This window comes from Helicoverpa zea, chromosome 26, assembly GCF_022581195.2.
Source record: "Helicoverpa zea isolate HzStark_Cry1AcR chromosome 26, ilHelZeax1.1, whole genome shotgun sequence".
Classification (NCBI taxonomy): domain Eukaryota; kingdom Metazoa; phylum Arthropoda; class Insecta; order Lepidoptera; family Noctuidae; genus Helicoverpa; species Helicoverpa zea.
The window spans coordinates 1,554,006-1,580,245 of NC_061477.1; the positions used below are offsets into that span (position 1 = coordinate 1,554,006).

Here is a 26,240-nt window from a genome sequence, read left to right on the forward strand (position 1 = left end):
TAAAAATAAATAATCAATTGATATCTCAAGTTTTTAAAGGAATATCTAAGTGCTACTACGAGTATGTCTTCTAAGTACTACTTGCTGTGCCCGTTAGGGTTCATAATTGTTACTATAATTTTGCATTTCAACCTTATACTGTACCAACTGGATATTGGGCGTAATGATAAACCCCACCAATAGCAAAGTCAAATACATCGTTGGATAGGTCTTTTCAACTAGAATAACATTTACTATGACAGCTTTGTTCTAATGTTTGTCCGTTCTGAGATATAGAAAAAAACAAATTAAAACTAATAATAATCAATACTGTAACCTAATTTTCTTTGAAAAATTAACACCAATGTCGATGTTTTTTAATTTTGTTATAATCATTATTTAAGTCGTGGTGGCCTAGTGGGTAAAAAACCAACGTCTCAAGTGGATTCGATTCCAGGTCAGGCAAGTACCAATGCAACTTTCTAAGTTTGTATTTACTGTCTAACTTTATCTTGGACACCAATGTCTGCACAGCAAGTACTTAGTACTTACAAGACATACACGTTGTAGCACTTTGCTATTCCTTTAAAACTTGAGATATCAATAGATTATTTATTTTTTATTTTTTTACAGATTAAAAGGTTTTATTTTAAGAAATTTTAGATTGATTTTATTCAAATATTTACATAATATTTACATTAATTTTAAAAATTAAAAATAAACTTCTATATACAACTTAAAACTAATACATAGCATCAAAAAATTGCTCCTCATCGCTGTCACCGGGTAATGTACCCAGAAGGCTGGCAGCATTGCCACGTTGGATGGCAATGCTCAACCTCTGTGCGAAATAAAAGCCAGCCCTTGGGTCACGAGAAGTGTCAACAAGGCGCTTAGAAATTTCCTTTGCAAGCGCGTGAGCACTCGGACCCCACGGCCCGAGAGTTTCAACCCCAAACGGCTCAAACATGTAATTCCCGATAAGGCTACTATATTTGCGCCGTTTGAGGTCTTCTGCTTGTGAAGCGGCGGAGCCGACACAACACGCAGTTCTAGGAAGATGGGATGGCGCAAGAGTGTCGACGCAGGTCGCGTCCCACACTAAAGTCCTACCCATCTTCCACGGAAATAGCGACATGCCGTCTGGTCTCTTGCCATCGTCGCGTGCCAAACCATTTGGTTCAAGTACGGCTGGCACTTATTTATAGATTATTTAGTTTTAACTTTTACACACTTTTTGATCTATATCCCAGAACGGACAAACATTTCAACAAAGCTGTCATAATAAAGGTTGTTCTCGATAAAAAGGCACATACAATGATATATATGACATTGCTATTAGCGGAGTGTACCAATTTGCTCATACATTACATACATTTCTATAATAATTACATTGAATTATAATGACATTGATAAATATACATGTGACATAAACAATACAATTGAATCTATAATAACATGGCTTGACGGAAATAATCTACGCGTAAATCTTACAAAAACTAATTTTATTCAATTTAATACACATAGATAAATCTAAAATCTAAATAGTCTGCCTAGCCTTTTTCCCAGCTATTTTCATACAAAAAAAAATACGTATAAATTTGACTTAATTTATTAGTTTAAAACCATCCAGTAGAGTTGCGCGTTGCCACTCTTGCAGAACAGATAGAAAGAGATAGCAGTTGCTTTCATTGATGAAGCGACACTACGCGCGTAAATTGTGAACCACGTTATGCAGAGTAGAGCCAATGTTAACCGGATGACTAGGCCACCACGACCTGTATAAAAAAGACGAAGTATACGAAACAGCATTTCTCGGTATCACGATAGACAAACAATGCAACTGGAAGGCACACGTATTTAACGAAAGTATCCAATAAAATGAATCGTCTTCGTTAAAAACAATATATCTGCATACCATGACCAGTAACTTCCTGAGATCAGCGAGTTCAAACAAAAAAACTCTTCAGCTTTATAATATTAGTGTAGATTATTTAAGACCCAAAATGTACCAACACTTATTGCAAATGAATTGAATTGAAAAAAGAGAGAGAAGAATAGAAACTTGGGAGGAGAATACCGGCATCACGTAGCTGCACGCTTTAAACTTTATCGATTAATTTTCCTTACTTCGGCTTACGGGAATCGTCAGATTTTATATTTTTCGTGAACGTTGAATGACTCCCTTCAAAATAAAAAAAAAAAATAGCCGCGCTCGAGAAAGTCAAGACGACGTTTTTTTTTTACAAGTTTGTAACCTTCCTACTTCTTATCGTCAATCGCAAATTGTCAGATTAGTGGAATATACATTTTTTTAGCATATAACTAACTTACCCTATCTTAATCTGACGCGCTGGAGAATGTCAGATGATATTTTTTTTTTTACTAATCTGATCCTTTATTCTAGACGCGCGGCTGCATATACAGGGCTTATACTTGGTGGAGGTGTTAAATGGGGTAATAGGTACCTCCCTATATACTAATCTGCCGCGCTTGAGTAAATCCCAAAATCCCTTCTAGGCCTCCCCTACTATTGCAAATATCTTAGAATTTATTACGTGACAATATTATAACGATACTCGTGCCGGGTACCAATTGTTGCAAGTTTAATATTTGTTTAACTTTGTTTTACTCATTTATACTTGATTCTTAATGCAAATAGGTCCTTAGAGTACAAAGTATTTGTTTAGTAAAATAAAACTTATTCAAAGTTTAGCTACAGCGTAAAAGTTAAATTTTCCGTCTTTTGTGACGAAACACGACATGACAGCTGCATATTGTCAGCATTCACTTTTGTTCTTAATGGCATGGATACATCTTTTCTAATTAAATAAAGATGTTCTAATGTTCTACACAATATTCATGTTGTTTTGAATGAATAAATGATATGATAACATGCACTGCTGAACCGATTTGACAAACTCTTTCACTGTTAGAAAGCTACACTCTTCCCGAGTAACATAGGCTATACAATTTATCGATGTACGGGCAGTAGTTTCCAGATTTTATTTTACAAATTGAGGATATAAAGTATGCCAGCAAGCCTCACAAAAAAAACTACATAATTTTCCATAAAGCTACACAATCTATAAAAATATTAAAACGGAACTTCGCCATTCCCTTTAACCGCATCCCACAGAATTCCATTACTAATAAATCTATCGGTTCTCAAACCGCGAAAATTAATTTCTTATCCCTTTAATCCAGTTATTATATAATATTCATGAACTTTACACCTTGGCAAGGCCTTCCGTAGTTTGAGATATTAAGACAAGAGTTACTGGTCTCATGAATATTATATAAGACCCGATGGCGAGTAGAACTTTTGCTGTCCTATATTTTTGAGGCTTTTCCTGTGTTTATTACGTAAAAAAGGCAGTCATTTAACATCCTTGGCAGTTGTTACGGGTGGTCAGAAGCCAGTAAGTCTGACACCAGTCTAACCAAGGGGTATTGGGTTGCCCGGGTATCTGGGTTGAGGAGGTCAGATAGGCAGTGGCGTAGCGTGGGGGGGGCAGGGGGGGCAAATTCCCCGGGCGGCAGCTTTTAGGGGGCGGCAAAATTTACCCAATAAAAAAAAATATATATTGTTCGCGACTAGTATCTGCGCCGCTACATAAAACTGTCTAACAATAACAAAACATTAAACAAGAAAGTTGAAATTTTTTAAACTTAAAATTAATCATTGTTAAAATTTGGTACTTAACACACACGTGACACTACATTTTACGTAATTAGTAATGGTTTTGAGTCTTAAATAAAAAATAACTAAAATTTCGCGCTCGTTTCACTCGCGTATTCAGAAACTGTATGCGCTTAATTTTGCATTTGTCAACAAACAAAAAGTTAAGTACGTTTGGGCTAAATTTTACGTAATATTTGGTTTAGGTCCGATAAAAATTTCGCGCTCGCTTCGCTCGCGAATTCTGAAACTGTATTATGGCCCTTATTTTTGCATTTGTCAACAAACAAAACATTGAGTACGTTTGGGCTAAATTTTACGTAATTTTTTTTTAAGTCCGATAAAAATTTCGCGCTCGCTTCGCTCGCGTATTCAAAAACGATATGCCCTTCTTTTTGCATCTGTCAACAAACAAAAACTTAAGTACGTTTGGGCTAAATTTTACGTAATATTTGGATTAAGTCCGATAAAAATTTCGCGCTCGCTTCGCTCGCGCATTTGGAAAATACATACTCAAGTTTATCTTTATTTACATTTGCTTACCTACACAACTGCCGACATACGTTTAGCAGAGTGCTAATTTAGGTAAACCGATGAGGTGGTCCCCGGCAAGACAAACTTTAGTTAAAGTGGTCCCTCATGACTAAAAGGTTAAGAACCACTGGTTTTGATAAACTTGAATGCTATAAGCAATACCTCCCTAAATACAAGCCAAATTTCACGCTTAGGTATAGTTCCATGGAAACTAGTTTAAGTGTTAGTCCCGTAAATTAAATTAATTTGTTAAACAGTTTAAAGTAGCCCCGCTTTTTAAATTATTTCAATTTCATATATACTTATAGGTACCTACTTCGCTAGCCTGCGTACCTAAAAGAAATTTAAAACCTTCAAGAAATCAAGTAACAAAGATATAAAAGAAAAGTCTACTTGAGAACCTCCCCCTTACCGCCGGGTCCTCGTCGAGGCTTTGGGCGGCGGCGACCTCTCGCGTCCGGCCCTGGTTCAGGCCATGGTCCGGGGCGAGAGGGAATGGGATGCCGTCGCCTCCTTCTGCGAAGCGGTCATGCTCGAGAAGGAGGAGGCGGAACGCCAGAGAGTTCGCACTTCTCATCCCGGCCGCCGCGCTGGACCAGGGACTGGCCGCTGCGCTGGACACCATGGGCGCCGGGTGTCGCGAGATGACTCCCGGCCACCGTAGGCGTGGGTCTGTGGGCGGTGAGTTCGGGTGGCTCATCGTCCCTCTGTCTACTTAGACGACAGACCCGTGTCGACGGCGCGCGTTGTTCCACGCGCTCCTCAAAGAGATGTCAGCAACCCCAGCGGGGCCCAGCAGGGCCAAGGCCTGCCGGGGCTGCGGGTTGTTCGAAAGAGTTACCGCGGCTCTGGAACATAAAAGGCCTTCGACGGAACACGACGGTTTTTAGTCAGTAAGAGTCTGACACTCTCTCACCGCTGCTAACCCACAGCGGGAGGGGTCATTTGATGATTTTTAACGTCGATACAAAAAAAAATCTCTTTTTTTGAAGTCGGTTAAAAATGACAAACGGCCAGTAAAACTTGTTAAAAAAAATACACGGGAAGGGGCGGCAAAATCGACAACTGCCCCGGGCGGCAGATACCCACGCTACGCCACTGCAGATAGGCAGTTGCTCCTTGTAAAACACTGGTACTGCAACCAGTTAGACTGGAAGCCCACGCCAACATAGTTAGGAAAAGGCAGATGATGTTGATCTATAGTAGCATTTTTTGTTTACCTGACATGAAAGCATATAACATTACGAGATAAACTATTCTTCCCAGCATTGTATGCCTATTCTACGTCTATTTTACCTTTTCCTGGTTGGTTGTAAGTGTCGAAATAACTTTGTCACACATCTATTCTCTGCCGTTCATGGGAACGGCGGTTAAAAACCATTACTTTTTTAAAAAAATGATGGTTTAAACCTGCGTTTAGGTAAATCTGTTACTTTTCAAGATATCGTTTTATAGTAAAGTGATCCAAGTTTTACACTAGTGCATATTGTGATTCCATTTACTTGCTCTCTGTGCAATACAATATTACATTAGGTATTATATTGGATACTTTTGTTACGGCTTTCATCAGAAAACTATATGTAATGCAGTTTGCTACAATATGTCTTTTGTAATACAGAATATCAAAGCATCTGTATTGCAAATACAAAATCTTGTTTGGATTCTAGTATAACATAGCTATTGAAATAATATTCCTAGACCTTTCTTTAGGTAAACTCGTATAAAGGAACCGGGGCAAACAATTTTGTTAATTTAATATCTTCACTTATTGTGTTAGGCATAAATCTGAAAATTGAATGTAAGCTTTTCGAGTGTACAGTCAGCTTCAATGTTTTGAGCACTCCCTTAAAATAACTCTTTTGGTCGTGTTTTAAGGGAGTACCTAGATGCTAAAATATAAAGTAAATGTTATACAACCTATCTTGATTTATATAAGGTACATAGATATTACCAATTTTGATCTAACTCAGTTTATTTTATGATATACGGTACGTTTGTTTAACTGTAGTTATTAAACTTATAAATATATAGGTAATCATTAGATTAGCCCAAGTATTTCTTGCATTTTCAATAGCTCTTAGTAAAAATATAATATTTCTACTTGCGAGTCTGTCTGTACCCAACTCTCAAATGTCCGTTTCCTTGACCGTCATAAAACGTGACGCAACTGTTACATCTGAAAGATGACGAATAGGAAATGAAAATACCTGTTTACGACAAAATAAATATAAACGTGAGAAAGCCCATCAAATGTCGCGATGTTTTAGCTACAGTAGTGACGTCAAAATATTATTTTTTATGGTAAACTAGCTTATGTCCGCGACTTCGTTCGCATGGAATAGTGACTTCCGGCAGATTTTTAGTTTGACCAATAAATATCGTTATATGTCCATAATTAATTTTATTTTTTGTAATAAAAACTATCCTGTTTCCTTTCTCAAGTTTCAACCTGTGCCTGTACCAAATTTCACACAAATCGGTTCAGTAGTTTAGGCGTGAAGAAAAGACAGACAGACAGAGTTACTTTCACATTTATAATATTAGTTAGGATTAGGATTATCAAATCCCCGTCTCGCTGTGGGTGCAGCATGAGGGAGTGTGAGACTCTTACTGACTAAAACCCACCATGTTCCTTCTTAAGCCTTTTATGTGCCAGGGGCCGCGGTAACTTGAGCGAACAATCCCGCAGCCTATATCTAAGGTCTTGGGACGAAAATGTATTTAATCATGTAATTAGATCAAATGAATATTACGTACTAATAGTTCAAACTGCTAAAATAAATACGAAAACTGTAGGCGTCTTTTTGAAAGTTACTTGTTTTTTTTTATACAATATTAAAGAGCTTATATATGTATGTTCAATAGAAATTTATAGGCGTATCTGACTTACGACATTGTGACAAAATTATTTGATTAGTCCTATTTGAAACTTACAAAACAACATCTCGTAGACCCATCGTAGATCAGATATTTCTTCAAACAGTCTCAAGTGCCCAAAAATCCAAATACCATTTTAGACCATAACCTTTCCACTATAAAGACTATAATCGCTTATTGTTCCACAGGAAGACATGGTGTGCCTGTCGTGCACAGCCACAGGAGAGAGAGTGTGCCTGGCTGCCGAGGGTTTCGGCAATCGGCACTGTTTTCTGGAGAATATTGCCGACAAGAATATACCACCGGATCTCTCGCAGTGTGTGTTTGTTATTGAACAGGTGAGTGAATATTGTTCAAATGTGTGAACAATTTTAGGCCAAAAAATTATATAAAACGGTAACTTTGAAATCTAGTCAGCCATCTTAAAATATTGTATCAGATGCTTAAAAACACAGGTCCGTTTCTTTTGTTTAGTATTGGATAACTTTCTAAGAGTTAACTTGTTCTTTAGGTAGAAAACACATGCTTTTTTTTAAATAGTGTCCATGGGGTTTCTTGCCGGTTCTTCTGGAAGAGACCCACTCCTCGGAACCGTGCAACTAGCTTGATGTTTCGAAAGAACTTTTATAGGCCTATTTATTAGAAATTACAAAAAAGTTGAGTTTGAGTACTCGTTCCGATTCATAGTTCAAAATGGTTAAATATATTTTTTAAAATCAAAGAAGGCGCTATTTTTAAAGAAAGTTTTTGCTTAGTTAAAGATAAAGCTTTATGCAATATTTACTAATAAGGTTCTCTATTTTTCAGGCGCTTTCAGTAAGGGCCTTACAGGAGTTAGTGACAGCCGCTGGATCCGAGACTGTAAGTATATAGTCCAGGCTTAATTTTTATATTTAACTGTATATCAACTATACCATAATTATATGTAACTGTAAAATTAACATTTGAAAACCTTTCCGAAGTATAATAATGCCACCCTATGAATAATTTTCAATTATATTTTTGACTAAACTTCACTTTAAATGTTTTTATAAAGGGTTGGTTTCACTATTGACTTTTGTGAATAGTGATTTTTTTATTAATTTTTTATAGTTTTTTTTTTCTTTTTTTTGTATGGTTTTTTTAATAAGAAAATGGTGAAACAAATTCTTGATGATCCTTATAAAGATTTTTAATGGCAAATCTTTTGTATACATATTCCATACTGTATTACAATGTTGTGGTTAACCAAAATTGAATATTTTTTGTCCTCTTGTGAATAATTTCGTTTTACGTATTGCGATGGTGTTTAAATTTTTTCCAGGGGAAAGAAAACTTAGTGAGTATATCTGCCTATGGGTAAACAATGCATGCAGTATCATTCACATTTTTGGCTAATTGGTTAAAAACATCTGGCTTAAAAATATTGACGTTTCAAAATTTTCTGACAAAATTTTATTGCTTAACATATTTTTTTTTTTCAATAATAATACACGGTTTAACTTTCAAAATTCATTTATGTGATCGCTTATAAATCTTACTAATTTATTTGTTTTTTAAATAATACCATCTGTTTAAAAAAATGGTTCTTAGCTTCTTTAAATTAACTTAAAAATCAGAAATAAAATGTTTAAAATAACTTTCAATAAATTCAAAAAAAGGCCCAGGAATTTAGATTTTGGTCTCAAATTGTTATCGATTTGGTACCTAGATACCACACAAAATGTCTATGAATTTCCTTAAATAAGTTATGTTTTTTCCAAGTCCCTAGTACTTTATTGTATTTTCCTTGAGATGGTATAGTAAATTACTTAAGTAATTAGATAATGTTTTCTCTTCTATCTAATCCTTCGCATGTGAATTTTATTAGATTAGAATAGTATTTGGTCTTCCCTACTTATTAACCAAATAATTTAAATTTAATTTGTAAGGAATATTTGGCTTGAGACATGCAAAGATTAAAAGTTAACATAGAGTATTTCGTTTAAAATTATTTAAATATAAAAATAGGTGATAAAAATACTTATAGTCTGACCGTTTTTTGGTATAGTTGACAGCTCCTGTCTGTCAGTACAAAACAATAGTATTTCCCCTTGAAAATTGACAGCTGTCAACTGCACAAAACATTTGGTACCCCTATCTAAGTTTAAACATACATATATGTTCCATAACTGCCCGCTAATAATAATATTTTTGTTTGACCTACCTTAAGCGTAAATTTTAAGCTTAGAGTCGCTTAAAATTCTCAGTAAATATATTTGCATTTACTATAACCTTGATAGATACTAGCCCCAGTTAAAATTATCCAAATTCGATATTGGAACGTCTTAATAGACTGTCGTTACCCAATTAATTAATCCACGAGGTGCGAAATAACACCTCGTTAGCATATTAGAGGTTATTAAAATGGCTGCCATAATTTGGCGCCAAATATTCGCGTTATGCCAAATTGATTGTCATTTGATGAAAATGGTTTGACAGTGATGTATTGGACCTGTCAAATTGTGTGATGAGTATTTTTAGCCTGTTCTTAGGTCGGTAAAGGTTAAATAATGACTGGCTATCGCAATTTTTATGTCATCGACCTAAATATAATTTTCAATTCATTTTTGGCTACAATATTATGTTAGTAGTTCTTCGATGAAAATATTTTTTTTCTTTCTTATTTTTTTATGTGGTTCTAATCTATTTGTTTTCTATTATTTCAGGGCAAAGGCACCGGTTCTGGTCATCGTACTCTGTTGTACGGCAATGCTATCCTTTTGCGACATCTCAACAGTGATATGGTACGAAATATAATTAATTATACCTATAATAAAGCATTTTTTATATTTTATATCTCTTGCCATACCATGGCATTATAAAGTACTTTTCAAAGCATCTATAAAAAAATCCACCAGTAATAAAACGTCATCTTAAAAAACTAACCCCATTTTTTCTGTTTGAATCATAGTTTTGGACAAAGTTAATGGTCTAAAGACTTATTAAGACCACATTTTATAACAAGGCGATTTATGCCAAAACAGAGAATCTGATTAAACTTACCTGAACTTAATTTTTGTATAAAAAACAAAGGTAACACAAAAAAAGGTAAATTTAGGTTTTTGTAACATAAAGGCTTAATAATTGTTTTGCTATCTAGACACACGGCAGTGTGTCCGCCAAGTTCGAGCAAAAAAAGCGACACACCGGCCTTGGGTTATATTACACGAACCATTTCGGGCCAAATTCGACCCCCCTGTAACTCAAAATCTATTTTATTTATGCATATCAAATTTCTAGTATCTGTTGAGACCCCCTCACTTATCTAAAATACAAAATTTCATTAATATACCTATTGTAGGTCTTGAGATATTGACGTCAGAAAATAGCTATTTTTACTATACACTCACTGACTGACTGATTCACTGACTCACTCATCAAAAACCTAGACCACTTCCAATGGTCGTATTGACTTGAAATTTGGCATGGAGGTAGGTCTTTATGTCAAGGTAAAGGGAAAAATCTGAAAATGGCCAAGTGTGAGTCGGTTTCAAAATAATGAAGGTGTTTTATACCCGGTGTAAATTTATACCCCTAAGGAACTAAAACTACTAAATTTATCTATATTTATATAATATATCTTCGAATGGTACAAAGGTTTGTATTTAGTCAAAGTAAAGTAAAAATCTGAAAACGGCCAAGTGTGAATCACTTTCGAAAATAACGAATGTGTAACTTTGATCCACGAACATAATATATGATAACATGTCATGTCAGTCAGTTGGTAAATCTAGTCCATTTATTTAATCTAGTTCATTTCTTTGTAAGAAACATAGTGCATATAAAAAAATCTAAAAGATAGTATAAATGAGACATTTCTTTAACTAACTTCATCATAAGAAAAAATAAAAATAAACAACCTTACAAAAATAAATGAAATCCCACCCAAAACAAAAATGTGAAAGACTGCCAAGTTCGATAATATGGGAATGCTTCGCCTATAAAAGAAGTGAGATCTGAATAAGTACCAAGTTCCATACACATACCTCAGTTAAAAATAGTTGCTTTTTAATGATGTTACTTGGCAAGTTTTAATAGAAAATTAAATACTTGATTCATTGCGTTTAGTAGGTTTATAACGGTGTATGAAAACTTGCCAAGTAACATCATTAAAAAGTAACTATTTTTAACTGAGGTATGTGTATGGAACTTGGTACTTATTCAGATCTCACTTCTTTTATAGGCGAAGCATTCCCATATTATCGAACTTGGCAGTCTTTCACATTTTTGTTTTGGGTGGGATAAATCACCAGTTTCCAACCACATATTTCTATCACAAATGAAACAAGACAAACCTTTTTACTCATCTGCTAAAATCCTTCTTTCTCCAGTACCTGGCCTGCCTGTCGACATCATCATCCCAGGACAAGCTGGCCTTCGACGTGGGTCTCCAACAGCACTCCCAGGGTGAAGCCTGTTGGTGGACCTTGCATCCTGCCAGTAAACAGAGGTAAGGTATCTTCAACCTTATTGTAAGGCAGTTTGGTTGATATTTGTGTAATGTATTGGGATGGTCTTTACGGTTTTCTGGTGCTTGGGCAGACTTACTTGCTTTTTGCTACCCGTAACGACGAGGTAAGGCATTTTCAACCTTATTGTTAGGCAGCAAGGTTGATTTTTGTCTAATATATTGGGATGGTGTTTATGGCTTTCTGATGTTTGGGCAGTACAAAAAGCTGGGCTTTGATGGATGATTTGTGTCTCTGAACACTAAATGTAGGTAGTTTATTAAGATCAATCAGCATTATATAATCATTATTATTGCTTCGCAACAGATGTTGATGTGGTTCATGTGTTTTCTTAGATCAGGATTCCATTACATATTTAGAAGACACTTACATGATGTCAGGCTTAAATGAATGAATGAATATTTTTTTCAGATCAAGCACACAGTAATAACGATACAGGTCCATATTATGTTAGTAGATGAGAAAACTAACAACTATCTTAGTGAAAACTTTAGGCACTTTATCCTACTCAAAGGCAAAATCTTGCCATCCTAATGACAAACTTTAAAAACCTGGCTTTTTCCCTTAAAACAATACTTATAAGTTACCTAATATTTCTAATTCTTTATGCATAACTCTTCAGATCCGAGGGTGAGAAGGTTCGAGTCGGAGATGACTTGATTCTGGTCTCCGTGGCCACTGAGAGATACTTGGTATGTGAACCACATTTATTATTAGGCATATTAATCTTTGTGTTTTAAGGCTTTTTAGCTGTCAAGAGTCTGTCAAAAGTATCAAGATTGTAGGGTTACTTTGAGGCTACAATCTTGATCATTTGGGCAACTGTTTTTAATCTTTGGATATCAAATTAGAGCTTGGATAATTTAAATCTGGTGGTTTGTATAAGAAAAGCTAACCGAATAAAACCCAAAATATATTACGAAGGGCCCATTTTTCATGACTCTATCTGATAAGTTACTTTTATCTAAGAGAATATGTTTGACGTTTTGATAGCTTTTGTATCGAAAATATGTCAAACCGCCATATTTATTCCTCAGATAGAAGTTGACTGATGGTTGAAAACTTGGCCCTTATACTAAGATCAGATACGATTTTTGGTATCAACCAGACACCATATTTACCGACTTCAAAACGAAGAACTTCCAGATATATTCACATATAATTCAAGGACACTTTCTGTACCTATTTAATCTCAGGGCAAGGTCATATTGTCGGCATCTGAACGGGCTCCCAAGGTCATCACGAAAGGATTAAGATTTATACTATCGGTGAGGCCAACGCCTAAATGTTTACTGTTTAGCTGTCGATTTGTTACACATTTGTGGCCATTTGTTTTTGTTTTATTTTTGGCTTGTATTCTATACACAGAGATTTTTTTTAAGAGTTGTGAACCTATTATTTACCATAGAGACGAGAAGAAGAAAAGAGAAAAAGTCATTTATTCAAAGGGGGCTGTAAATCATTTTTTGAAGGTCAATTTTACAAAAGGCAGACCCCTAAACCGCATTTCACTACTTCCTACGTTAACTTCAGAACAATTTAAAAAGGTAACACAAAAGACAGATTAGTACATTTGTTACCATTATTTTTCAGGTTCCATTTTTTTCAGGTTTTAATGGAATATTGCCAAATTCTCTTTACTGATAGCCCAGAGGCTCTCACTAGAGTCCTTTATTATCTTTGATTGATTTGATTCGATTGATTCTCATTCTCTTTTTCAAGTATTTTTTATAGAATACAGGCCAAACTTATGGTGTAGATCACAAAACACCATAATATTACATTTGATAGGTAGATTATTTGTGTAGGTCACATTTATTTGTATCACAAAACCTCACCGAGAAATGTAGTCTGATTTTCAGCATTTGTAATTCAATGTTTTGTTGTATATCACGTACATTTGGAAGCACTTTCACTGCAGTTTCAATAATGTATCTTTTGATATGCTTAATAGAGATAGAATTTTGAGCCCCATAAGAGTAATATCAAAATTGTTATCTCTAGTAAGTAAATTGACAAATAGATATGTTATTGAAATTTACCGTTAGTAACTTAAGCATTTACATTAGGTATAGGCGTCAGTAGGTAATGTATCAAATGTTACCAATCAAAAATTAACCTTCCACTATTGTGATAAGGTTGAAAACCTATTGAAGAAATTTGACAGATTGGGGTAGGTTGATTTACTGGCGTCTGTGCATTGGTACATTATTTTTTGTTGTATTTAAATATATGTAAAGCACAGTTCAATACGTATATGTGCCATTTGTCTTTTATGTTGTTTGTTAAGTAGATATCACTTCATATATATTCATAAGTAAGATAATGTCAATTGTAATAAATGTTACTTTGTGATTTTTGTTGTGTATATGTCACCGTAAGATTACAAACATCGTTAGATTACAATCTATCTCGAGAGATTGTAAACTGTCGAATTATTGTGAACCGTAACATCTGATAGCAATTTAACGCATTATTTTTCGCTATATTATAATCTATCGATGAGAAATTGTCAAATTGTCAACTGTCCGAAAGCTCTCCCTGATTGGTCAGTCTTTTTGTAAGATCGACCAATCACGACCAGCCGTTCTGTTCCCATGGAGTTCCCGTATACTTTTATATAACTAATTCTAAAGATATAAGTTATTTTCAACAGGAAATCAATTTATAATCACGAAAACACAGTTGTTTACACAATCGACAACAAACGAAATAAACAAACAAAATGGCGGGAGCGGCGGGGGCACATTACGTTCTACCAATCAGGGCGCAAGATGCATTCCGTTCTACGCCAGTTGACAATTTGACCGCTTTACATTGATAGATTATAATATAGCGAAAAATAATACGTTAAATTGTAATCAGATGTTACGGTTCACAATAATTCGACAGTTTACAATATCTCGAGATAGATTGTAATCCAACGATGTTTGTAATCTTACGGTGACATATACACATCTTGCACATGTAATTTCATTTTCTCATAAATTACTTACTTAAGTATATGTAAACCATGTCTATCTTAAATTGAAAGTACATAGTTTGGGGACCATTTAGTTATTCTTTGTACGATACAAATAAATTATTTATCTGAAAGTGCTCATATGGCCTGAAAATTAAGTAAGTAGGTAAAGATATTGACCTTAATCAGAAATAATATATTCACGCGAATACTGTCACCCACAAAATCCCTTATTTTATTTTGGTTACGATGTAGCTATTCGTAATAAAAATAAAGTGGCCCGAAGTTCAGAGCAGGATTTTCCTCATTTTGATGATTCTCAAGGCTTATAAAAGCAGTACAGTGAAAACAAACTAATTTGTGTGTTTGTCATACACTGCCTAGCTAAATTATTTTTGTTTATGGTGTGTTAATGTATTTTGCACAACTTATTTCATCGTATCTGTGTTGCCATTAGTAATGGGAAGATTAAAATTTTAATTAGAAATTTTTAACTGCCTCGTTGGTCTAGCTGTCGCAAGTGCGGCTGCTGAGCACGAGGTCTCGGGTTCGATTCCCGAGTCGGGCCGAAATCGCTTTGTGGGTTTTAGAAGACTTTCACATAGCAGCCCGGAGCCTGGAAGGTGGTGATTGATACACCCGTGCATCGGAGAGCACGTAAATGTCGGTCCTGCGCCTGATCTCTTTCCGGTCGTGTCGGATTGCCGTCCCATCGGGCTATGAGAGTTAAGGAATAGTGAGTGCACCTGTGTCTGCGCAAATGCTCGTGCACTATAATATGTCCTGCGCAGTTGGCTAATCTCCTTACATGAGAACAGCCGCCGTAGCCGATAATCGGCTAGGAGAACATCATCATCATCATCAATGGGAAGAGAAGTACCTATACTCCATTTGAGTAGGCATTTAACTAAAGATATACCATCTTGATCAGGTTAAAAATAAAGCTACAAATCACTGTACATACTATAATAACAATATCTTAATCAATTGAATTATTATTTTCAGCAGTAGTTTATTGAATTATGTTAGTTATTTGAGTGTGTAAAAAATTCTGTCAAGATTGTTCCCTTTAGTTATGTGCATTCTTAAATGGAATAATATTTAAAAGTAGGTACGTAGTACATTAGTTTTAAGCTTTCACCACGTTATTATACATCTATGTATAGATAGTTCAACTCAGATTTGCGCGCGGCCCTATGTGTGCATCAACTTTCATTCGTGTGACAGCAGTGACGTCGTCCGAGCATGACGTGTTCTTATCGCTTTTTGTTATGGGTACAGTCGTTTACGAAAATGTCTAGTTCTTCACGGAGAAAATGTTTAAGGAGTCAGGTAGCGTTTCAAAAAATGAAACAACATTCAGAGCTTTTTATTATTACATTTTACAGTTTTTCATTATTATCTCATACGTTTTTTCAAATTGACATTGACAGTATCTAAGAAATAAATGAGGTGAAATATCTAAGATGAATTAAATACTCCTTACATATTTTCTAGCTCGGGGTACGCGGACAATAAATAAAAGTGTCGACTAAGAATGTAAAAAGACGTATAATCTAGTATAATAATGTAAACAAAATGTGTGGGGAATTTTAAAAAAATATATTGCTTCGCCATATATATAATGTCATGTTAATATATGTCAATATATGTTAATATATGTAATGTTATATATACAGACAAAGTCACTGCATATGTACAAGGGTTACCCACCCACACATAAGGCCGCGCGCAAGACTGAGTTGAACTTACTATATGTTGTTGTAGAACCATTTATGTATTTCAAAAGAAACACTTTTGTACTCGTGCAATGAAATATGTGTATACATACACCATCTTGTGTCATTATTGTATTTGTTACACATATCTGTTATTTGTACCCACATTCACTTTAAACATCCAACCCTAAAAAACACACACAAATAAATATCGATATATTTTTCCAGCACACCACAAAAGAGAACGAAGTATCGATAGTGAACGCTTCGTTCCACGTGACTCACTGGTCGGTACAACCCTATGGCACCGGTATATCGAGAATGAAGTACGTAGGATATGTGTTCGGAGGGGATGTGCTGAGGTTCTTCCATGGGGGTGATGAATGTCTCACTATACCTAGCACTTGGACTAAGGATGGGGGACAGAAGTGAGTATTCTTTATATTTTTATTTTAGTTTAACACCGTGTCACATAAAAAAAAGGTGTGTCAAAAAATAATCTTCAAATTATCAAAGGGAAAAACATCGGCAAAGTTTAACAATCTCCATATTAGGAGCTCTTGCTAAAGTAGGTACTAACTTCGAAGCCACATTTCCTTGAACCGGTGTTTTTGTGAGACGGCCAAATAGAAAATTCATCGATGTATCGATGTTTTTGTTCTTGGCGTTACGACACTAATAACTACCCGGGCCTTTATGTCCACATATTCTATTTAACCTACTTAAAAAGGGAGTTGTTAGTATGACCTGTATGTATGTATGTTTGTGCGCAATTATCTCGCGTTTGTCTGAACCGACTTTGATGCGGTTTTCAGCATAGTGTTAGTCAGACTTAGTAAGTTTTAGGAATTATTGAAGTCGGTATTATTTTAGAAGTAACTTCTTTTTAAAATCAATGTTTATATTTTTTCCAGCATCGTAGTTTATGAAGGAGGATCAGTGATGTCTCAAGCCCGTTCTCTATGGCGTCTCGAGCTGGCCAGAACGAAATGGGCAGGAGGATTCATTAACTGGTACCATCCTATGAGGATTCGTCACATCACCACTGGAAGATATTTAGGAGTTAACGACCAGAATGAGCTGTATTTAGTTAGCAGGTATGTTCTTTATATGGCTAGCCGTTTCCCAACTATGTTGGTAGGCTTTCAGTTGAACTGGGTGCACCTTTCCTTAAATATGTTAGGGCCAGCTTCCAGTCTATGTAAGTAGATGCAGTTGAGTATCAATGGTTTACAAGGAGCGACTGTCTACCAAACTTTCTGAGCCCAGTTACCTGCTACCATATACTTTTTCGACTGCTAAAGATGCTTAAATGACAGTTTGTACCTACCAATTTTACGTAGGTACCTTCCGAAACACGGTGAAACTCGTCATTATCATACGTATTTTATGTCAACCTCCTTGAGTTTGGCATCGATGCAAATCAACAGCTTGTATAATATTGGAAAAACGTCATGATATCTTTGCGTATTTAATTTACCATTACAAATCTTATCAATACTTTTCTCTCTTCAACCTCTCATCTTCATTTCCAGAGAGGAAGCCACAACAGCATCCTGTGCCTTCTGTCTTCGCCAGGAGAAGGATGATCAGAAGCAAGTGTTGGAAGATAAGGATTTGGAAGTCATAGGAGCTCCCATCATCAAGTATGGTGACTCTACGGTCATTGTGCAGCACTCGGAGACTGGCTTGTGGCTGTCTTATAAGGTAACTAGTCTACCGAGGGAACTACTTCCAGCATAATATGGATAAAAATATCCTCGTGACTGCCACGTTTCATGAAAAAATCCTCGTGTAGTTTTAGCGTGAAAGAGTAACAAACGTACATATATCAAGCTTTCACATTATAGTATTATTTTGATATAGATAGAGATATCTCAAGTTTACTAGAAATTATTGTGGACCTTATGTCTAAGGTGTAAAGGAACAAAATTCCTTGTATGACTACATAATAACAAAAAAATTGCCTTTGATGGTCAATGATACGTGAATAAATTTTATAGTAGCCTTTTAGATTTTTGACGCAAAATACATCACCATCATCTAAGTTTTAGATAATTTAAACATTGAAAAGTCTGAAGTCTCATCTGATTTAATTATTTTTCTCTTCTCAGTCTTACGAAACAAAGAAGAAAGGCGTGGGTAAAGTGGAAGAGAAGCAAGCTATTCTCCATGAAGAAGGCAAGATGGACGACGGCCTCGATTTCTCCAGATCACAGGAGGAAGAATCTAGGACCGCTCGAGTTATTAGGAAATGTTCTTCGCTGTTCACTAAGTTTATCAAGTAAGTGGGGTATTCTTAAGTGGTGATAAATTCGATATTAAATATTAAGTAATATAATTCTGCCTACATTTTATTTTTGGTGAACTTTGAGAATTTAACACAAATAATGAGATGCATAACTCTAAGGCGATTAACACACGGCACCGCGCACCGCCGCGGTAGGCGGTGAAGCGGATGTCATGTCGCATTGACCTGTATTAAATCCGTTGATGCCTAACACACGTACGCCGCGTGACCGCGCGTTCGAGCGCCACTGCCCTCCGTGGCGGTGCGCGGTGCCGTGTGTTAATCGCCTTGTAGCTTAGTGCCGGTGATAATGTCAGGATTTCTTCTCATTATTGAAATACTGGCAAAATACAATGAAGATCTAAAATAATTTCATTAATTAAATTATCATACCTTACGTCCAAAACGTTTTTCTTTATAAAACGTATAGTCGCCAGCGTTCTTCTTTCGTTTATCTTTTATCATGTCAACAAATTTAAAAACGTGATCGTGATCATACAATCTAACTTTCTAAAAAAGCCTTATAAATTATAATTATTTTACAGCGGCCTGGAAACTCTTCAAGAGAACAGACGTCACTCGATGTTCTTCGCGTCGGTCAATCTTGGCGAGATGGTGATGTGTCTCGAAGATCTTATCAACTACTTCGCACAACCTGATGAAGATATGGGTAAGATTAAACAGTACTGGCTTCCACTAGTGGTTTGACCTGCGTTCCATGGGTATTTTTGTCATTTACCAATCTAGCTGAAATAATTTTCCAAATGGGTTCAATAGGTCCTGACAACTTAACATGGAGATAACAAGAATCACGCACGTTAGTACTTTTATCTTGAGTTTAAAATAGCATACATTATATTACTATGTGTATCATCATTATTTTTAATGGCGCTATGGTCCCTCGAAGTAACATTTTAGGTATCAATACCAGTAATTAAACCAAGCTACTGTGAAACCCTACATTTGCTGGCTATCTATACATATATGTATTTTAACTGTGTGTTTAAAAACGTGATAGGTTGTTGTAGCGTAACACAGTAAACTAAAAATCTAAACAACACAACATTTCATACAAATCCCAAACCCATCAAAATAAACCCCAAAACCCACTTTTCCAGAACACGAAGAAAAACAGAACAAATTCCGCGCCCTCCGCAACCGTCAGGACCTATTCCAAGAGGAAGGCATCCTGAACCTCATCCTCGAAGCGATAGACAAGATCAACGTCATCACGTCTCAAGGGTTCCTCGCTGGCTTCCTGGCTGGAGACGAGTCGGGGCAGAGCTGGGAAATGATCTCTGGATATTTGTATCAGTTGCTTGGTGAGTATATTTAAGGCTATATTAAATGTTACGTAGTATATTGTATTTCCATACATATTCACTTTTTCGGTCGCATGTAACCGACAATATGTTATTACATACATATATTATATGCTGCTCGCTCACATTCAGCGACGGATAGTCAGGTTGGTCTATACTGTATCTGGGGGTTCGATTCCTGGTGTTGTGGTTTTTAAGAAACTTATAAAAAACCCGGAGTCTTGAAGTTAGTGATTGACACACTAGTGCCTTTAAAAGCACGTAAATGTCGGTCCTGTTTGTGATCTTTCTCGGGTCGTGTCGGATTGTCGTCCCATCGCGCTATGAGAGTGAAGGAATAGTGAGTGCACCGCAGTCCAAGCAAGTGCTTGTGCACTATAATATGGCCTGCGCAGCTGGCTGATCTTTGACAGCCGTCGTGGTCTAAATCCGAAACCGTGGTCTAAGTCCAGTCCGAAAGGGCATGGGTTCGTTACCCACCGCTGTCACCATGTAATGAAACATGTCACTCCTTGACAACAACTCATTTAATAGATATACAAACTCATTACACTACAGGCTTTAGAAGTCATTAGTTCCAAATATTTTTGTCTTATTTTTACTATATCCCGTAGATCAGTTAATAAACTAACTTAATCTCAACTCCACAGCGGCGATAATAAAAGGCAACCACACAAATTGCGCGCAGTTCGCGAACTCGAACCGTCTGAACTGGTTGTTCTCTCGGCTCGGCTCGCAAGCCTCGGGGGAGGGGACGGGCATGTTGGATGTACTGCATTGCGTGCTGATCGACTCGCCTGAAGCTTTGAATATGATGAGGGTGAGTAATCTATGTTAAAACTAGATCTTGAACTTTTTTTATAAGACTTTATGTTCTCCCTTATACCCCTATGTACTTTCACTACCTCTTCGTTTATCTTTATGTAGTGTCCCTGTATGCTCTCCTCTTTCCCTTAAGAACTCGTTTATGTACGATTCCTTTGTATCTCTTATGTAAGAAACTTATCAACTCCTTATAACTTAGATATCTATATACTTTCTTACGTATGCTCTCTATTTAGGCTCTTATGTACTTCCTTGTCTATGTACCTCCTCTCTCATGCACTCTCCTTATATGCCTGGTGCCTTATGCACAACTCATATGTTCTCCTTAATGTAGTTATCGCCTTTATCAACAACCCTATGTACTCCCTTATTTACTGCTCGTATGTTCTCTTCTATATGTTTACTTCCTTACGTACTCTATGTGTTGTTTACTACTGTGAAGTACATCAGGGAGCTCACGAAAGAGCAGGAAAATAGGCACGATGAAGAGGGTTTAACACTGTTGGGTACTTAGGCATGTTTTAATTTCTTATGTTTCTTTCCAGGATGAACACATAAAAGTAATAATCTCCCTCCTAGAAAAGCACGGCCGTGACCCTAAAGTACTAGATGTGCTCTGTTCCCTCTGCGTCGGTAACGGAGTCGCAGTGCGCTCCTCACAGAACAATATCTGCGACTATTTGTTGCCCGGCAAGAATCTGTTGCTGCAAACTGCGCTCGTGGATCACGTATCTAGGTGAGTGATATCTTTGGTTTTTGTTTTGCAGATATTGCAAAAAAAATTACATGTAAATCGACTTTAATATAGTAGATTGAAAGTTTTAGGTTCTACCCCCGTGCCGTTGAAGCCGTTTAGGGTACAAACAAACAAAAAAAAGTTTCAGTTTCAGACACGACAAAATTTTGTTTAGTCTGAATGCTTTAGTTGGTACTTACGTAGTGTTAAAAGTTATTTTTTCTTTTTTATAGGGTTTAGCGTTTTTAACCTTTTGTCATAATAATTGCGTACTTTTTTTTGGGTCGGGTTTTTTTTTATTTATAATTCAATTTTATTTACATTTAGTAATTTCCTCGATGATCGATTTTGTTTCAATTTTAGAATCCTTCGCTTGCTCGGTCATCAAAACTGAGTCCGCTAATATAGATACACATCTTAATTTTGCTCCTTATTTCCTCAGTGTCCGTCCAAACATCTTCGTGGGTCGAGTAGAAGGGTCGGCTGTGTACCGCAAATGGTACTTCGAAGTGACCATGGACCATATAGAGAAGACTACACATATGATGCCGCATTTACGTATCGGATGGGCTAATACTACTGGGTAAGATGCCACTACTACATTTATCTATGTACTAGTTTAAGCCCACAGTATGACAGTAGAATTACTTTTCAAAGGTAAAAAAGTTGTAGATACATAAGTAGTTATGTGTTTTTATTACCAAGTTTCAACAAAATCCGTTAAGCTTTTTAAGTATGATTGACAAGTAAACATTCAAATATACTTTCACACTTATAATTTTCGTAGGATAAGTAGGTGATGGTGTTTTATGTAAGTACCTACTTATCGACTCTTGCGGTCTTCTATAAACCTAGTTTTCCCGATTTGTCGTCGTACAACTTGCTTCCAGTCAACTGGACGAAGCAAAAAACCAGTTTTTTACATGAACCGACTGCCTATCTGACCTCCTCAACCCAGTTACCCGGGCATCCTAATACCCCCTGGTGAGACTGATATCAGACTTACTGGCTTCTGATTACTCGTTACAATTGCCAAAGATGTTCAATTGAATATGGTCTATCCATGTTTCTTTAACTTTCTAAATGCTTCCAGCTACGTCCCCTACCCGGGTGGTGGGGAGAAATGGGGAGGTAATGGCGTGGGAGATGACCTGTACTCCTACGGGTTCGACGGCGCCTACCTCTGGTCCGGGGGCAGGAAGACCCCCGTAAATAGGACTCATGCTGAAGAACCTTATATTAGGAAAGGTAGGGTTGGAGGTTTTGTCATTAGTAAAAAAATATTGCTAAAGATAGTAGATAGGGCTTTTGGGTGGAATTATGATTGTTTGATCAATTGATCATGCCCAAAAATATAAAATATTACTTTCTGCTAATGGCCTGTACGGCTTCCTCTTTAAATGGGCTATCTAGCAGGGAAACCAAGTTACAAATTGGTCCGGTACTTGCTGAGATTAGCGCTTTCAAAAATAGTTCAGCTTTGATTGTTGTTAAGATTCCCTTATGTAACTATATTTTGGTTTTTAGAGTCGAATTCTGGTTTCTTATCTAGATTCATGATTTAAAACTTACAGAAACTTACGACTTGATAGCCAGTTTCTTAAGTCAGACTCAAAGGCTGCTACTACGATACACCTTTGTCATAAGTAGGTACGTACTACATACTATTCACTACTAACAATAATTATTTCTTCTCAGGTGACGTGATCGGCTGTGCCCTGGACCTGACAGTGCCTATAATAAACTTCATGTTCAACGGCGTTCGTGTGACGGGCTCCTTCACTAACTTCAACTTAGAAGGCATGTTCTTCCCGGTCATCAGCTGTTCTAGTAAATTGAGGTAATATTGCAAAATTATTTATTACTATCTGTATAAATAATGTATTAGTTATTTCCCAGAAATTGGTAAACAGTAGCCTATACGTTAATCTGTGTTACATAAATGCTATATTTTACTGCCAAGTTTTATCAAATACTTACAGACACACTTTCGCCTTAATATTACTGTGATTTTACGTTTTGGGTGTTTTTGATTTTAGGCTTATTTACAGATCCAGTTTTCGAAGTAAAACCTTTTTTCGTGCATGAAGGTATCAAAAAAAAAATTCAAAAAGTTTTATATAGACTATGTACTCGACAACCTAGTCGTAAAAAAAAATTAATCACTGGAATGGGTATTTAAAATTTTCAATATTTCCAATCTAATAACCGTTACATTAATTTGAATTTTCTTCACTTTCGAAAATACTTCACTAAAACACTTAAATCAGCTGGAATCACAATTTTACTCCAAGAAATAATTATTAACCAATAATTCTGTTCTTCCAGTTGTCGGTTCCTCCTAGGCGGAGAACACGGTCGTCTCCGCTACGCAGCTCCCGAAGGCTACTCCCCCCTCGTAGAATCTCTCCTACCACAGCAAATCTTAAGCTTGGAGCCTTGCTTCTACTTCGGCAACTTGTCCAAACGGGCCCTAGCTGGACCGCCGCTAGTACAGGACGATACGGCCTTCGTGCCAACACCCGTTGATACTTTACAGGTAAGTAAATTATCAACCAGATTTGTTCCCTAAATCTGGTTGAGTCCTTACTCCATCAAGCTTGGAACCTTGCTTCTACTTCGGCAACTTGTATTAAACTGAACTACTTACCTCTTTTGATAAATAGTAGCTTATAGCCTTCTTAGATAAGTCTTAAATCAAATTCGACCAGTTCCTGAGATTAGCGCGTTAAGAGGAAAATAGTTCAATGGCTCCTTTAGTGGTGATGTCTGATAGAGAAATATAAAAGAAGAAAACATGATAAGTAATTCTTTGTAGATTGAATTGAGTAGGAGGCAGGAAAGGAGTGATTAATTGTAGAAATATTGTGACGCTTGTTATTTTGTTTGCAGATTACTCTACCATCGTACGTGGAACAAATCAGAGACAAGCTCGCTGAGAATATCCACGAAATGTGGGCTATGAATAAGGTAAGTCAATTATTATTCTCGTTATCTTCTTCATACGGAAAATTTCACCCAGACTGGCCACAAAAAAAATACGATGGAGATAGATGAAAGACTATTAAGAAGGCCTATGGCTAGCAGTCTTGGCTTAATAAAAAAAAACATCATATCAAATAAATTCCAAAGCTTTTTTGTTATTATAGTATTCTTAAGTTTTTTTAACAAACAAGTTCTCCTTAATTCTTACCTTTAGTAAATTGGCCGAAAATGATCACACTCAACAAAAAAAGAAAAACGGAATTGTGAACCTCTTTCTTCTGGACAAGTCCGTTAGTTTTTGTTAGTTAAATACCATAATTCCTCTACATATGGTTCTCCTTTACTACTACCTATCGTTCTTTTTATAGTTTAAATAACACCTAATATTCCACACAGATCGAAGCGGGTTGGATGTACGGCGACCAAAGAGAGGACTTGCACAAGATCCACCCGTGCCTCGTGCCCTTCGAGCGGCTCCCGCCCGCCGAGAAGCGATACGACATACAGCTCGCTGTGCAGACGCTTAAGTATGTAGGATTTAGTTTGTTTTTTTTTTAATAAATGAACTTTGAACGCTAATTAGAAATCTTCTACTACTAAATCAAATCAAATCATCTTTATTCTCAGGCATCAAAGGCCCATAGATAAATACCTTAAAACTAGCATACATAATATGATATACAAAATTGTTAGTAAATAAAAACTTAAAACTACATGCTATATACAAAAGTATTAGTCTTATGGAGCTATTATTATTCTTTATTGTACACAAAAACATATAGAAAAAAAACACACACACAACACAGAGAAGACATGTACAAAGGCGAGCTTAACCCAGAACTGGGTTCTCTAACAGCAAACCTTAGAGCGATAGAGAGATGCGATAGGGAAGAGAAAATTTAAAGTGCACAACATTAAACAAAACAAAGATGAAACTACATAACATAAAATATATACCTATAAATAAAACATAAAATATAATAAATAAATAAATACATACATACAAATAAGGTCATGTTGACAGGAAATGTTCTTTAGTTCGTCTCTTGAAGACATCTAACGACTTGCTCTCACGTATACTGTGAGGCAGAGCGTTCCAAAGCCTCACAGCGCGCACAGTGAAGGATCCATCATAACGGCTCGAAGTATGAGGAGGGATACGGACTAGGAGAGATACAGAGGAGCGACAGGGTTTGCCTCTGGGAACAAGGAAGTCAAAACGTTCCCGAAGATAGCTCGGAGCGTTGGGATTATGAAGAAGAGAAAAGAGAAAAGATAGAATATGAGCATCTCGACGCTGCCGAATTGGCAGCCACTTCAGCTGGCTCCGAAATTCTGACACATGGTCGTATTTCCGGAGGCCAAAAATGAAGCGAATACACAAATTCTGCAGACGCTCGAGTTTGTCAAGAAGTTCTTCAGTCGCATCAAGAAAGCAGACATCAGCATAATCTAAAAGAGGGAGAAGAAGCGACTGAGCGAGAGTAATTTTTGTCGGAAAAGGCAGGAACTTCTGGAGACGTTTGAGTGACTGAAACGAGCAAAAAACCCTTCTGCTTACTTCCGCAATGTGTGAACCCCAGGATAAATGACAGTCCATAATTACCCCCAAGTTCTTGACCGCAGAGGAGTATGGGATGGCAACGCTATCATATGAAACCGGTGGTGGAGAAGACAGCTTATTAAGGAAATATCTGCCACCAATAATGATAGCTTGTGACTTGGCAGGATTGACTAGAAGTCCGAAATCCTTAGCCCATCGACTTATGTTTCTAAGATCATTATTGATGGCATCAATTGCTTTCGGCAGCTCTTCAAGTTTGAAGTGTTGATAAAGCTG

At 36.5% G+C, this 26,240-nt stretch overlaps 1 protein-coding gene across 26 annotated transcripts in view; it reads left to right on the forward strand.

Annotated features, from left to right (window-relative positions):
• LOC124642850 (ryanodine receptor) overlaps positions 1-26,240 on the forward strand; it is a 224,686-nt gene that overhangs the window by 87,328 nt on the left and 111,118 nt on the right. For 18 of the 26 annotated variants that reach the window (XM_047181570.1, XM_047181580.1, XM_047181574.1 and 15 more), the window contains exons 3-22: positions 7,261-7,410; positions 7,880-7,933; positions 8,376-8,390; positions 9,760-9,837; positions 11,425-11,543; positions 12,185-12,254; positions 16,471-16,670; positions 17,157-17,339; positions 17,778-17,949; positions 18,357-18,526; positions 19,078-19,202; positions 19,651-19,854; positions 20,505-20,674; positions 21,225-21,415; positions 21,858-21,998; positions 22,509-22,663; positions 23,114-23,255; positions 23,744-23,954; positions 24,308-24,385; positions 24,797-24,927. In XM_047181570.1, coding sequence (XP_047037526.1) covers positions 7,261-7,410; positions 7,880-7,933; positions 8,376-8,390; positions 9,760-9,837; positions 11,425-11,543; positions 12,185-12,254; positions 16,471-16,670; positions 17,157-17,339; positions 17,778-17,949; positions 18,357-18,526; positions 19,078-19,202; positions 19,651-19,854; positions 20,505-20,674; positions 21,225-21,415; positions 21,858-21,998; positions 22,509-22,663; positions 23,114-23,255; positions 23,744-23,954; positions 24,308-24,385; positions 24,797-24,927 — 2,759 coding nt within the window. The remainder of the gene's footprint in view (positions 1-7,260; positions 7,411-7,879; positions 7,934-8,375; positions 8,391-9,759; positions 9,838-11,424; positions 11,544-12,184; positions 12,255-16,470; positions 16,671-17,156; positions 17,340-17,777; positions 17,950-18,356; positions 18,527-19,077; positions 19,203-19,650; positions 19,855-20,504; positions 20,675-21,224; positions 21,416-21,857; positions 21,999-22,508; positions 22,664-23,113; positions 23,256-23,743; positions 23,955-24,307; positions 24,386-24,796; positions 24,928-26,240) is intronic. The other 8 variants (XM_047181575.1, XM_047181595.1, XM_047181596.1 and 5 more) reach the window with 1 other exon arrangement.